Below are 13,757 nucleotides of genomic sequence, written 5' to 3' on the forward strand. Positions count from 1 at the left end.
CCCGGTTCCATGGGTGCTGGTTTTCCGTGACTCTAAGTCCCCCTTCGTGTGGGTTTCCCGCGGCCCATGGGTGTGGGTCTCCCGAGACTTCGTGTCCCCCTTCCTGCGGGTCTCCCGCGGCCCGTGGCTGTGGGTCTCCCAAGACTCCATGTCCCTCTTCTTGCGGGTCTCCCATGGCCCCGTGGGGGTGGGTTTCCCGTGACTCCATGTCCCCCTTCTTGCGGGTCTCCCATGGCCCCGTGGGGGTGGGTTTCCCGTGACTCCATGTCCCCCTTCTTGCGGGTCTCCTGCGGCCCGTGGGGGCGGGTCTCCTTGACTCCATGTCCCCCTTCTTGCGGGTCTCCTGCGGCCCATGGGTGTGGGTCTCCCAAGACTCCATGTCCCCCTTCTTGTGGGTCTCCCATGGCCCCGTGGGGGCAGGTTTCCCGTGACTCCATGTCCCCCTTCTTGCGGGTCTCCCATGGCCCGTGGGGGTGGGTCTCCCGACTCCTTGTCCCTCTTCTTGCGGATCTCCCGTGGCCTGTGGGTGCAGGTTTCCCGTGACTCCATGTCTCCCTTCTTCGGGTCTCCCACGGCCCGTGGGGGCGGGTCTCCTTGACTCCTTGTCCCCCTTCTTGTGGGTCTCCTGCGGCCCGTGGGGGCGGGTCTCCTTGACTCCTTGTCTCCCTTCCTGCGGGTCTCCAGCGACCGTGTGGGTGTGCTACTTCCCCACATGGACGTCGCCCTGCAGGGGAGGGCACGGCTGGGCCCAAGGCTGTTCTGAGTCCAGGCTGGGTCCCCAAGGTTCGGTGTGCCTGTGGGCCCCACGTCTGAGGGTGTGTGCAGAACCACTCTCAGATGCGACCCCTCCCCTCCAATCTGCACACCTGTGGTCGGTGGCCACAGCCTGGGGCTTCTGCAATAAGCACCGTCCCCCTAGCCTGGGGCCCCACGTGGAAGCCACTTCAGGAGACGCCTCAACTGGGTCTGAGCCCTGCGTGCCTCCTGACTGGGGCTCCAGCCCTGAGCCCCACATCCCAGCGAGGCGGCGGGGAGAGCGGCCCGGGGGCCTTGACAGAGACGCCAGTCCCACGGGTCACAGACCCAGCGGTGCGCTCGCCTGCTGCCCGCTGAGAAGCCCGGTGTGAGGCGGCTCCCGCGCGGGCGAGGTGGCCTCTCCAGGAGCCGGCCGCCCGCCTGGGGTGGTCCGAGCTCCAGGCCGCGACTCCACGGACCGCGCTGCCCAGCGGGGGACGGCTTCCAGCCAGGACCATAGGAAGCGGCAGGGGGCGCGCTGGGGCGGGGCCTTCCGACTGGGCAGCCTCGGCGCTGAAGTCACCCGACAAGCCCGCGGCCGCCCCTGCGCACGCGCGGCCCGGACGGCGCCAGTTAGGCTCTGCGTCGGAGCCCACGTGCAGGGCCCGGGGCGTCGGAGCGGCACGTCCTGCAAGTTAAGCCATCGCCCTCGGGGCTCCTCTCCCACGCCGGGTCCTCAGCTTGGTGCCAAGGCAGGCTCACCTCCTTCCTCAGGTGCCCCTCCAGCGCTTTAACCAGCCCTCCGCCCGCCTCGCCTGCTCTGGAGGTGCTGTGGGGAAATGCCGGGGCTGGTCTGCCTGCCTCGCAGCACCCGCACCCCTGGGGCTGGCGGAGGGCGGGAGCAGGAGGGCGTCTGTGCGGCCGCGGGCACTGGCGTCAGGTCGTGAGCCCGTGCGGACCCCGAGTCCCCACCACAGAGGGTGGACGTGACCCAGGTTGCGTCCCCCCACCTGCAGCCCCCGGGTCCTCGCGGGCGCACAGCTCCGGCTCCTCGATGACCCGGCCGAGCGGGGCCTCCTCACTCAGACGTCTTCCCGTGTCTGCATCCAGTGCTCGCCCCCACCCTTAAGCCCCAGCACGAGGCCATCTCGACGGCTCCCTTTGGGAAGAAACTCGTGCTCTTGAGGAGACGACCGCCGGCCCACCCTGGGGGCTCCACACCGTGCCAGGACGGTGACTGAGGGAGACCCCAGCGAGTCAGCCCGGCCGGGGGCACTTCCAAGCAGCGTGCAGCAGACACGGGGTCCTGGCACACCTGCCCGCTCTCCTCACGACACCTGGCACGGCATACAGACGGAGACCACTGGACAAGAAACAGTGACAGACGCTGAGAAGAGGCACTCTCCTGATGGACAGACGGACATGGCCGCACCTGGGACGAGGGCCTGGGTCCACACCGCACGCGGGTGGGGGGACTCGGGCCCCGGAAGCACCTGCCGGCTGCGTGGCCTCAGGGCTGCCCCATGCCCCCGGTCAGGTGACGTCCAGTTAGGAGGGGACCGAGGGCCCGACAAGCATGGTTTCCGCTGCTGCAGGAGGAGCCAGGGTTGGGCTGAGCCCACAACCCAAGGGGCTGCTGCCAATGGACCTGCCCCACACGGGTGCTGGCATCTGGAGGCAGACAGCAGGGAGGAGGCTGGTCAGGGAGGGGAGAGGGCCGACACCACGGGCCGTGGTACAGAGAGAGGCTCTCACTGTCCATTGACATGGGGGATGCGGGGGACATGGAGGGGCACAGTGAGGGGGACACGGGACATGGGGGGACATGGAGGGGGACACACGGGGGGAACATGGGACACGGAGGGACACAGGGAGAGGGACACATGGGGGGATACAGGGAGGGGGACATGGACACTGAGGGGGCACAGGGGACACAGGGAGGGGGACACACGGGGGGACACAGGGAGGGGGACGAGGGGGGCACAGGGAGGGGGACATGGACACTGAGGGGGACGAGGGGGGCACAGGGAGGGGGACATGGACACAGTGAGGGGACACAGGGAACACATGGGGGGGCACGGGGACATGGAGGGGACACACGGGGGGACACAGTGAAGCGGACACAATGGGGGGCATCTGCGAGCCAGATGGGCCAGGCCCCCTCCCCGGCACCCCCAGCACCTGAGCTGACCTCAGCCTCCCAGGCGGGCTGGGACCTCTGTGGAGACGCCGCCCGGCGCCTGCAGAGCCACCTGAGGACAGCGCCCCACGAGGACTCCGTGAGCCCGCCCGGCCCCGCCGGCACCAGAGAGGCTGTCCTCAGAGAGCAAAGCCCAAACTGTCTTCTGTTTGTTACGTGACATTCGAGCCATGAACACAGACACCCACAACATAACTTCAGGGCATGGTTTCTGAGGCAGGAATCGTGGGCACGGGAGCTGCCTGAGCTGCCAGCCCCAGTGAGCGGGCACCTCTATGCAAGTCCTGGGGGCGGGCAGCCGGACCAGAGGACGAGGGGTCTCAAGCACACGCCAGCAAGAGTGACGTCTCCTCCTCTGCGGACAAGCTCCGGCCTCTCTACGCACTTGCATCAGGTCCTGGGTCCCAGAGGACAAGCTCCCGGCTCGGGGCGGGAACCTCATGACCGCGGCAGGCACTGAGACCTCAGGTCTGTGCTGGGGGGAGCTCCGGCCAAGCCCGATGGGGTGGGAGGCCCATCCTCTCCGGGACCCCCCAGGCATCCTGGGGGTGCCGCCCAGCAGCTCTGCAGGAGCGTCAAGGGGACCCTGAGAGATGGCGCGACTGCAGGCTTGGGCACACTGAGATGGACCGGCTTCACGGCTCTAAGGCAGACATGTGGGGTGTGAGCTGGCAAGGCGGCCTGGCCGTCCGTGGCGATGGCACTGCTGGGTCGGCCCCGCCTGGGAATCCGACTCCCCTGGTTAGGCTGATGATGGATGGCGGGCAGAACAGACCAAATGAACCAACAAGTGGGTCACTTTCGGGTTTCACCAGGTGCCGAGAAAGCTGCATCAGAAGGACCGTGGCTCACCCTCCTGCATTTGGTCCAGGCAGCTGCACGGCCAGGGCTGTGACTCGGGGGCCCAGGGGCCGGCCTGGGGTGACCTCTGTGTGAGTGCCTCGTGGGGACCAGGAGTCACCAAGTTGCTCTGCGAGGTTGTGCCTGGGGGCCTCGCCTCAAGCCTGACTCAGACCGCCCTGGGTTTCGGTGGCCCTCGGTGTCCACCCTCCACCCTCCTCGTTCCGCTGTGTGTGACGGTCTCTGCAGGGGAGGCCTGGTGTGTCTGTGCTGGGCTCCTGGCTCAGACCCCCACGGAAAGGGCGCCCACGCTCTTTCCCACCAGTTCAGGCCCCCAATTCACCCGCCCCCATCATTCTTCTCTTCCAAGCTCAGACCACTCCCTGCAGAGTTGAGGCTGGGCAGCAGCCTGAAGCAGTCGCTGGTCAAGACAGCTGACAGGGCTGACCCCATGGAGGCCTTCAGAGGTAAACAGTCTCCAGTCCCCTCCAATGCCTGGGCTCTCCACCACCAGGTTCAGACACCAAAGCCAGCGGCACGCAGGCCAGACCCACAGCAAGGAGCTGAGACCCACAGCAAAGAGTGTCCAAGCCCCCTCCCCCAACTCGTCCCTCTGGGGCCGGCAGCAGGGCCCTGGACACGGGCGACCAGCTCCCAGCTCCCCTGTGTGGCAGGTTTAATGTGGAAAGAGCTGGAAACACGGATCCCTCGTGCCCAGCTGGAGCTGTGAGGGAGCCCACAAAGCTGGGGTTTCATAACAGCAGGAAAAGCCTAGCCAGGTGCCCGCATGAGCCCCCACCCTGCCCGGCCCTCCGGCCACACGGCTGAGCTGACTCGCAAGGTTCCAGAACACCCAGGGACACTGGCCAGGCCACCAACCACAGCGGCTCTCCCCCCACCGCCCTCCCGCCTGCACCCGGCCCCACTCAGCCTTTGGGGAGAAGTTTAGGGGCTGTAGGCCCAGGAAGGACACCCCTAGCCCTCCGCCCATGTTGCGGGAACACTAGCACCTGCCCAGCCAGGGGGCCGACGGGTCCTCTGAGATGAGGTGAGGCCAGCCGGACCCTGGTGTGGACAGAAGTCCATCTGCAACCCTCTCCTCGGCCCCCCGATCCCACCAGGAGACGAGGTGAGAAAGCTCAGCCCGGGGCCCTCAGGGTGAAGGGTGGGGACAGACTGAAGCCCCAGCTTCAGTGGGCTCTGGACACGGCTGCTCCAAGCAAGCGACACAGGCTGTGTGCACACACACATGAGCACACACACACACGTGTATCTCAGGATCAGAGGCACGGCTCCCTGCGGTCAAGGCCACAAAGAGGCAGCTGTGACATGGGGTGGGGAGGGGGCGTGGGGGCCCATTCGGATCTGCGACGTGAGGGGACGCTAAAGAGTGGGCACCCGTGAGGCCTGGCTCAGAGGAGTGGTCAGAGGGCGGCCTGGGGGCGGCCCCGGAAGCTCGGGAGCCGGGCGCCTTCCTCAGTCACTGCCGGGTGTGCACACTGGCTTCTGGGAGGTCCAGACTTGGGATGGAATGTGAGCGCCACGAACTCAGGGAAAGAAGAGCCAGGCGCCCAGCAGAAAGGTCAGCCCAGAGCTGGCTGTGAGGCAAGGTCACAGGGCTGACGGCCCGGGCGGGACAGCTGCCTGCCTGTGGCTCCGGCCACCAGCCCCGGCCACCCGGCTGACCTGGACCCAGCAAGTGTGCGACCCTCGGCCTCAGACCCTTGGAGACGGCTTCTCCGTCGGCGGAGGCCACGGGGGCGCCTGAGTGTCCCGAGGGCTTTCTCATAATCCCGGCGAAGCTCTGGGACCCTTGAGGCCTGAGCAACAGGTAGGCAGGGGGCCAGGCGCCACAGCTGGCAGTCTGGGGAACAGCTAGAAGCATCTCAGACCAGAGACAGGCTCTCCAGACCCCAGGCTCTGCTGGACTCTCAACTCAGCAGCGTGCAGACTTCCCTCTGTGACCCCGTGGTCGTGAGCTGGGCTTCTTCCCTGCGTGCAGGCTGCCTGTCCCAGGGGCACCGGGCACTGCCAAGAACGCGAGCTCCAGGGACACAGCTAAAGTGGAGACTGCCGTCCCCCAGACTCGGGGGCCGCTCCCCACAGGCAGGCTGCTTTGCATCTTTAACACAGCTGGTATGTGGGAACTTAAGGACCGTCACTGCTCCCCGGAGGGTCTCAGTCCCACGACAGGACCAGGGCCCTCAGCTCAGCTACCCCAGAGACTGCACGCTTCCTTTCAGAAGACTGTGAGTTAAACCCGGACGGTGACCAACCAGACACCGAGGGAAATGCCCCGGCCACATGCGGTGTGTCTGCGGCACAAGCGCCTGGATGTCTGCTCTCCTCTGCTCTGCCCTCGACCTTCGCCCAGAGACACTGCGAGGAGCCTGACCCTGCCCGCTCGGCTCGCCCTGGGTGTCCCACCGCAGCTGGAGACTTCTCCCCACGAGGGAAAGAAAATGAAAGTGAAAGTCACTCAGGCGTGTCTGACTCTTTGCGACCCCATGGACTGTAGCCCTCCAGGCCAGAATACTGGAGTGGTTGCCATGCCCTCCTCCAGGGATCTTTCTGACCCAGGGATTGAACCCAGGTCTCCAGCATTGCAGGTGGACTCTTTGCCGTCTGAGCCACCAGGGAAGGGACCCAAACTGCCTGGGCCCCATGTAGGCCAGCAGCCAGGACTCCCTTCCAGGCTGAACAGCTGAGGCTAACGTGACGTGGTGGACGGCAGGGGACAGGGGGCTGCGGTGGGTTTCCCTGTGGTCGAGGCTTCCGGGGTGAGGGCAGGGTTGAGACGAGATGTGGGGCGGGGTTGGGCATGTGGGGCCCTGCCCGCCCACCGCCCCAGCACCACGACTGCTGTGAAGACTCAGCCTGAAGCTGAAGGAGGCGGTGACAGTGGCAAGAACACGAAACCCGAAACTGGAAACTTGAATTCTGTTTCTCATTCATGCATTTATTTTTCTGAAAAGAAAAACACCCACACATATAGGGATGGCCCCTGTGATTTGGTAAGGAGTCAGGGCTGCCTAGGGGCTGCTCACAGGGAACCTGTCGTCCAGTGGAGTGTCTGTGATCACAGGCCCTTGGGGCATGGAGACCACTCAGGAAGGTGGGCAGGGCTGGGCTCCAGGGGCAGGTGGCATGGCCCCCTTGGCCTCTGGGGATGAAGCAAATGTCCAGGAGAGATGTGAAGGGAGACCAGGCCACACAGCCATGCTCTGGACGGACAGAGAGATGGACAGAGGATTTGCGGGTGGAGCAGGGTCACCAGCTGGAAGGGGCATTCTGGGCAGACATAGGGGCAGTAGGGTGTGGAGCTGGGGCAGGTCACTGCTGGGGGAGGGGCCTGCAGGACTGAACGACAGCTGCAGGAAGGGGAGATGAGGGCCCCAAGACAGCCCCGCCCACGACCTCAGCAACGTCTCTTTGGGGGCCTCAGTACCCTCATCTGAAAGGCCCCCCGAACACTGGGGCATCTGTGTTAGCGGGAAGGTGAATCTGGAGTGAAATGTAGGAAACGACGTTTGAACTAGTTTCTAAACTGCTTCAGAAAGTGATTTTTCTTTATAACATTCGATTTTTAGTCAACCACACTTGAATTTTAATTAGTACGTGACTGTTACATTTTCAAGTCAACACTGAATATTTCTGCCACCAGGGCTGCAGTACTGTGTCCAATAGCAGGCAGGACTTGAGAGGTGCACCCAGTACTGACCACAGATGTGCAGATGGGCCCAGGGCAGGAAGGCAGACATTCTCCTCGTGCACGGGCCCACGGCAGCACGCGTTCCTGCGGCTCTGTCCACGTGCATGCTCATGACGCGGTGACTTTACAGCAAAACCACGTTATTCAAACCTGGAGAGCCTTGGCTACTGTTTTCCTGGAAAACAGTTAATTCTACTGTCTGATGGCCACAGGTTTTCCAGGGCTTTCTGTCACCTAGTCTATTGTGACACAGAGGGTTTCACATTTAGAGAAAACTGAAGCCTCCAAAAACATCTTCATAAGGACATAGCTGCTTTTGCAGTTAGTTCTAAGTATGTGATTTACCTCTTAGATAACAGGGATCTCTCAAGTCTTCAGAACAAAAGCCACAGTATAACAGCTGCACTTACATCACACAACGGAATCAAGACGCGGTCCTCTCTGGACACAGACCTGCCTGCCTGGAGGAGGTGGTGGGGGCCGGGGCGCCAGGCTGCAGGGCTGAGCTCTGCTGGGCAACAACTGCCTACGAGTTCAGAGGAGAAGCAACAGTGCTGCTCTCCTTAAGAAAACAGCCTGGAACGTGGAACAGGTGCAAACAGGCCTTTTTAGAACGAGAAACCACCCTTAAAGTGTGTGAATGGACCATGCGAACAAGGTGTTTTTGCTCAAGCAAAGGGTGTTTGGTGAAATAGCATCACCGACTCAATGGACATGAACTTGAGCAAACTGCGGGTGACAGTGGAGAACAGGGAGGCCTGGCATGCTGCAGTCCATGCGGTCGCAAAGAGTCGGACATGACTGAGCGGCTGAACAACAACGAAGGGTGTTTGGGGGCGAGAGCCTCCCGGTCGAGGGGAGAGGCAATTTTCCAGCCGAGAGTTTTATGTGGGACGTCAGCTTGGGGACAGAACCATCATGTTAGTGAATGACCACACCAGTCACCAGCCTCAGGCCTCAGGTTTATTTCTCAAGCACCTGCAAAATCATGACAACTATTTGCATTTCCACCTTAAGCATCTCGAGAATTTAAACTCATGCCGAGGCCACCTCATCAGCTTCTGAGAACAAAACAGCTGCACCTTCTCGCCCCCTTGGCGGTTTCACATTGGCAAGCAGCCTCCAAAGGATCAGCAGTCACTCCCAAATGCAGCCCCACCCCCACAGTATGAAGGAAAGCACACCAAAAGCTCCACTTCTGTTTGGAAGGAACCGACGATGAGATCTTGCTAACAGGACATGACGGCCGGGCCCACAGTGCGACCGCACGGTTTGAAGCGACTGAAACGTCAGGGTCCCTGATTTTCTTTTAGGAAAAGCACCCCGTGGGTTCGTTGGCAGCATTTACGGTTAGAAAGAGAGCGTTACCGTTGGCGGGCAGGTAGGTGAAGTGCTGGTACTGACTCCGCTTCCTCTTCCCGTTGCAGACATAGAAGCTGACCTGCACAGGGCTGGTTATCCTCTGGTTGCGGAAAGGCGGGATCTCCACCACCAGCGAGTTCTAGAGAGAAAGAGGTGGGCGAGGGCGGTGAGCGACTCACAAGCCAGGGACACACCCACCCACACCACCCCCCCCCCTCACCCCGCCGAGAGTGAGATGCGCAGGTCTCTCCCTGGAGAGGCCGGCCGAGCGCCTGAGGCCCATGGCTCCTGCGTGGCCAGAGCCCAGAGGGGGCTGAGGGGGGCGTGCGGGGAGGAGGCATGGGCTTCATCTAAGATGCTGTCAACTGAGTCAGGAGAGAAGTCGTGAGCACAGGTACCAAGAGGGGACCAGCCACTGGGCAGGACCCCACGCCTCTCTGTCCCCAAACCCAAGCATGACCTGCAGGAAACTAATAAGCCCCCAGGCACCGACTTGCAGTGGAGCCAGGAGCACCTGTCCAGGTAACTGGCAGCAGAGACCCAGGGCAAGTGCCCCCGGAGATGCTCTATGCCAATGGCCCAAAGCCCAAGCCACGACCCCGAGAATGGATGGGGACGGGAAGGTAGACAGGCAGGCACAATGGACCAGGGGCTTACGGAGGCTGCTGTTACTCTTCCAGGTTTTAAATGAGACATCAGCAACATCTGCACCAAACTGCCCCCTTTCAAGTACGGACACGCAGAGGAGTCACTGGGCAGGGTCTGCGTGCTCAGGTGCCCGGCCTTCCACATGAGGGCCCAGCCTCAGCACCCAAGAGAGGCCCTGATTTTGGGAGTGGGGTAGGGCAAGATTTCACATCCTAAAAGGTTTCTTCAGTGATTTTTATCATACGATTTCAGTTAACAAGAGGAAAATGTGTAAGAAAAATCCGTGGCATCACTTTTAAGAGTTGTAGCCAATTAACAGCAAAGTTGATTGAATCCAGTTAATAATGAAATCTTAAGAATGTTTAAACAGAAAAGTGAAGAGAACTTCAGGGCAACTCTTCCCTTTACAGGTGAAAACATGAGGCACAGTCTGCTGCTAAGGGCATCTAGTGGAGGGGGGTGGGCAGGACCAGGCCTGCAGCCTGCTCTGGGCTCCATCTCCTGGGACCACATGTGGGCCAGAAAGTGCATTTCTATTGTTTTAATAACTTCATCCCATTTGGAACAAGACAGAGTCAGTGGAGTCAAGGGTGGGTGACCCGGCAAGGGCATGTGTGCTCAGTCAGAGCCCTGCTGGGGCCGCACCTCTGCCACGTCTGTGCCCCAGCCCCACAGCCCGTGTCCGGGAGCCTGGCTCGGGCTGGACAGGCCTGCACTTCAGCCCGGGCTCTGACATCTCCAAGTCTTCGCTCCATCACTGGCACAGGGGAGAGGGCGAGGAAGACACGCCTCAGGGCAGTGGTCTGAGGAGGGGACTGCAGGTAATGCTGGCACCGGGCACACAGCTGGTGCTCAGTAACGGCAGACACCAGAGTCAACAGCAGAAACGACAAGAGACAGTAAGGCAGAGGGCTTGCTCGAGTTGAGACCAGAACCAGAGCTGGGACGCAGGAGTGGCTGCAGGGACGCACCGGGACATGCTCGATGGGGCAAGGAACCTTGAGCAGGTTCCACGTCGGGGGGCCAGGTGACTGGAGGACTGTGTTTAGATGTGGGCACAGACTGATATGCTGGACAGGTTATTAAATCATGATGAACCACTAAATGTGCAGTGAGGGTAGAGGTCAGAAGGGAAACCTGTCTCTCCAGCACCAGGGCGAGAGGTCCAAACGGCACTCAGCATATTCATGCCACTTACTTTGAGAAAACCCACCGTCTACACTTATCATGGTCATATATAAATCACACACGCAGTGCCACCCGACCTTGTTGAAATGGATAATGTGTATGTACACGTGTGTGTGTAGACACACACCCACCGTCTACACTTCTCATGGTTGTACAGAAACCACACACACAGTGCCACCCGACCTTGTTGAAATGTATAGTGTGTGTGTGTGTGTGTGTGGGTAGATACATACCAACTGTATACACTGCTTAAGGTCACACATAAACCACACACGCAGTGCCACCCAGCCTTGTTGAAATGTATAATGTGTATGTATGTGTGTGTGCGTGTAGATACACGCCCATGACAGGAAAAGGGTGGAAGGAAATACGCCCACATGTTAATGGTGGCCACATCCCACTGAAATTTCACTAGGCGTTTTCCTTTTTAAACTTTGTTAATATCTTCCAAGTTTCCACAATGAATATGGCACTCTTTCATAATTAGAAGAAACATATGAAAGTAAACTTCATTTAAGAGATAAGAAAGGTGAAACCATAAACCTGAAGCACATTGCTGTTCACATGCTTTTCTCTCAGAACACACGACTGATAATGGTTAAGTTTTCTTTAAAATATGCACTGTTCACAGTGGAAAAGGAAACCCAACAACGGAAAATCTGAACATGCAAACTTGGCGGAATTATTTCAATGCCAAAAATGCACAGTTTCTGCTGGCCTCTCCTTCCTGCCCAGGGAGAAGGGGTGGGTAGCCTGGGGGCAGAGGACTTGGGCCTACAGAGGGGCTGGAACCTGGAGCCAAGGGCCTCTGTTTCGGGGTGACCGCCAGTGGCTGGTGTTGGTCACAGCAAACCTGAGGCCCACCTCTGTAACTGTGGGGCCTGGAGTCCTTGTCCAGAAGTGGAGTTCCTAAGCCAGCAGCACTTCCCCAAGGGAACCAGGAGGAGCCGTGAGGCAGCGTGTGAGGTTAGAGGCCTGGACACCCTGGGGGGTGGTGACAGTGGGATACAGGTGTCCTCCCTGGGCCTGGGAGGAAAGGTTTACCTTGAAACCATTTGGAAAGGTTTCTGTAAATGGATCAGTGCTTGGAAGAAGAAGCTAAAGTCACAGGTAAAGATGCTTGCGGTAGTTATGGATGTGAGAGCTGGACCATAAAGAAGGCTCAGCGCCGAAGAAATGATGTTTTCAAATTACGGTGCTGGGGAAGACTCTTGAGAGTCCCTTGGACAGCAAGGAGATCCAACAAGTCCATCCTAAAGGAGATCAGTCCTGGGTGTTCATTGGAAGGACTGATGCTGAAGCTGAAGCTCCAGTAAGTACTTTGGCCACCTGATGCAAAAAGCTGACTCACTGGAAAAGACCCTGATGCTGCCAAAGATTGAAGGCAGAAAGAGGAGGAGGCGACAGAGAATGAGACGGCTGGATGGCATCATCAACTCAATGGACATGAGTTTGAGCAGGCTCTGGGAGTTGGTGAAGGACAGGGAAGCCTGGTATGCTGCAGTCCATAGAGTTGCAAAGAGTTGGACACAACTTAGCAGCTGAACAACAACGTGCTTCTTCCTGATGAAGCCACCTGTGTGGAGGGAGGGGATTCCAGACACAGGGCAGAGGGTACCGCGATCACGTCTGCAAATCTCGCGGCCAACGGAGAAAATTCAGTCCTTATCATGAATGAGACTTTGAACAATGACTCCCACTGCCTGTGTTCTCAGGAATGGACCGTCCACATGCCACCATCAAGAGGGGCCAGTGGGACGAGGGAGAGAGAGTGGAGGAACTTTGAACTTCAAAAAATCACCGTAGGATGTAAGAGTAATATAAAATAATTAAATATAAATTTATTACATTTAAATTATTACCTCATTCAAGATGTTCATATTCTTATTTCTTCTGCACTTGATAAAACATTCTCAGAGAAATGTTGATATGTCTTATGGCAATTATATATTTTTTCTTTTCCCTTGTATTTCTTCTGATTTTTGCTTTATGTATCTTTGTTTCTTTGCTGTTAGGTGTCTAACGGTTTATAATATCTATTTTATTTGTAAATTGTTCCTTTTATCATTAAAAAAATTCTTCTTTTTTCATTTAATATAAATAAGTTTAAATTTTTAAAAGTAAAGGATTTTTAAAAGAAAAAAAATCACCTGCCGGCCTATGCATTGTTACCTGAAGGTTCTTCCTGCTCTGAGAAGACAAAGGAGGTGGACAGTAATCCAACCCGTCAATAAATGCTTCAGACACAAGGTCTCCACACCTCAACCAGAAGGCAGGGACTGGGAGTATGGGTGAGAGCACAGGGCTGCTCTGCTGGACATTCTTACAAAATAAAGACGCAGCCCGAAAGGCGCACCGGTCAGTGCTCATGCAGAGGAAGGAGAAACCTTTGCCGCCTTCAGACAGAAACACAGCAAGAAGGCACCAGTCTTCCTCAGATCCTCCCCTGGTTCTCCCTCAGACCCCCTCCTGCTTCTCCCTCAGACCGCCTCCTGCTTCTCCCTCAGGACCCGCCTTGGTTGTCCTTCGCTCCCCCTCCCTGGTTCTCCCTCGGGCCTCACTCCTGGTTCTCCCTCAGGCCTCATTACTGCTTCTCCCTCAGGCCCTCTGGTTCTCCCTCAGGCCCCCCTCCTGGTTCTCCCTCAGGCCTCACTCCTGGTTCTCCCTCAGGCCCTCCTGGTTCTCCCTCAGGCCTCACTCCTGGTTCTCCCTTAGGCCCTCCTGGTTCTCTCTCAGGGCCCCCTGGTTCTCCCTCAGGCCTCCTGGTTCTCTGTCAGGGCCCCTCCTGGTTCTCCCTCAGGCCTCACTCCTGGTTCTCCCTCAGGCCTCACTCCTGGTTCTCCCTCAGGCCTCACTCCTGGTTCTCTCTCTTAGGCCCCCTCCTGGTTCTCTCTCAGGCCTCACTCCTGGTTCTCCCTCAGGCCTCACTCCTGGTTCTCCCTCAGGCCCCTCTCCTGGTTCTCCCTCAGGCCTCACTCCTGGTTCTCCCTCAGGCCTCACTCCTGGTTCTCCCTCAGGCCTCACTCCTGGTTCTCCCTCAGGCCTCACTCCTGGTTCTCTCTCTTAGGCCCC

At 59.1% G+C, this 13,757-nt stretch overlaps 1 protein-coding gene across 6 annotated transcripts in view; it reads right to left on the minus strand.

Moving 5' to 3' along the window:
• Positions 1-13,757, minus strand: part of NFATC1 (nuclear factor of activated T-cells 1) — an 88,156-nt gene that overhangs the window by 28,241 nt on the left and 46,158 nt on the right. For 5 of the 6 annotated variants that reach the window (XM_018039660.1, XM_018039662.1, XM_018039661.1 and 2 more), the window contains exon 8: positions 8,856-8,988. In XM_018039660.1, coding sequence (XP_017895149.1) covers positions 8,856-8,988 — 133 coding nt within the window. Of the gene's footprint in view, positions 1-8,430; positions 8,989-13,757 lie in introns of those variants that run through there. The other variant, XM_018039663.1, reaches the window with a different exon arrangement.

Source organism: Capra hircus, chromosome 24 (genome assembly GCF_001704415.2).
Source record: "Capra hircus breed San Clemente chromosome 24, ASM170441v1, whole genome shotgun sequence".
NCBI lineage: Eukaryota > Metazoa > Chordata > Mammalia > Artiodactyla > Bovidae > Capra > Capra hircus.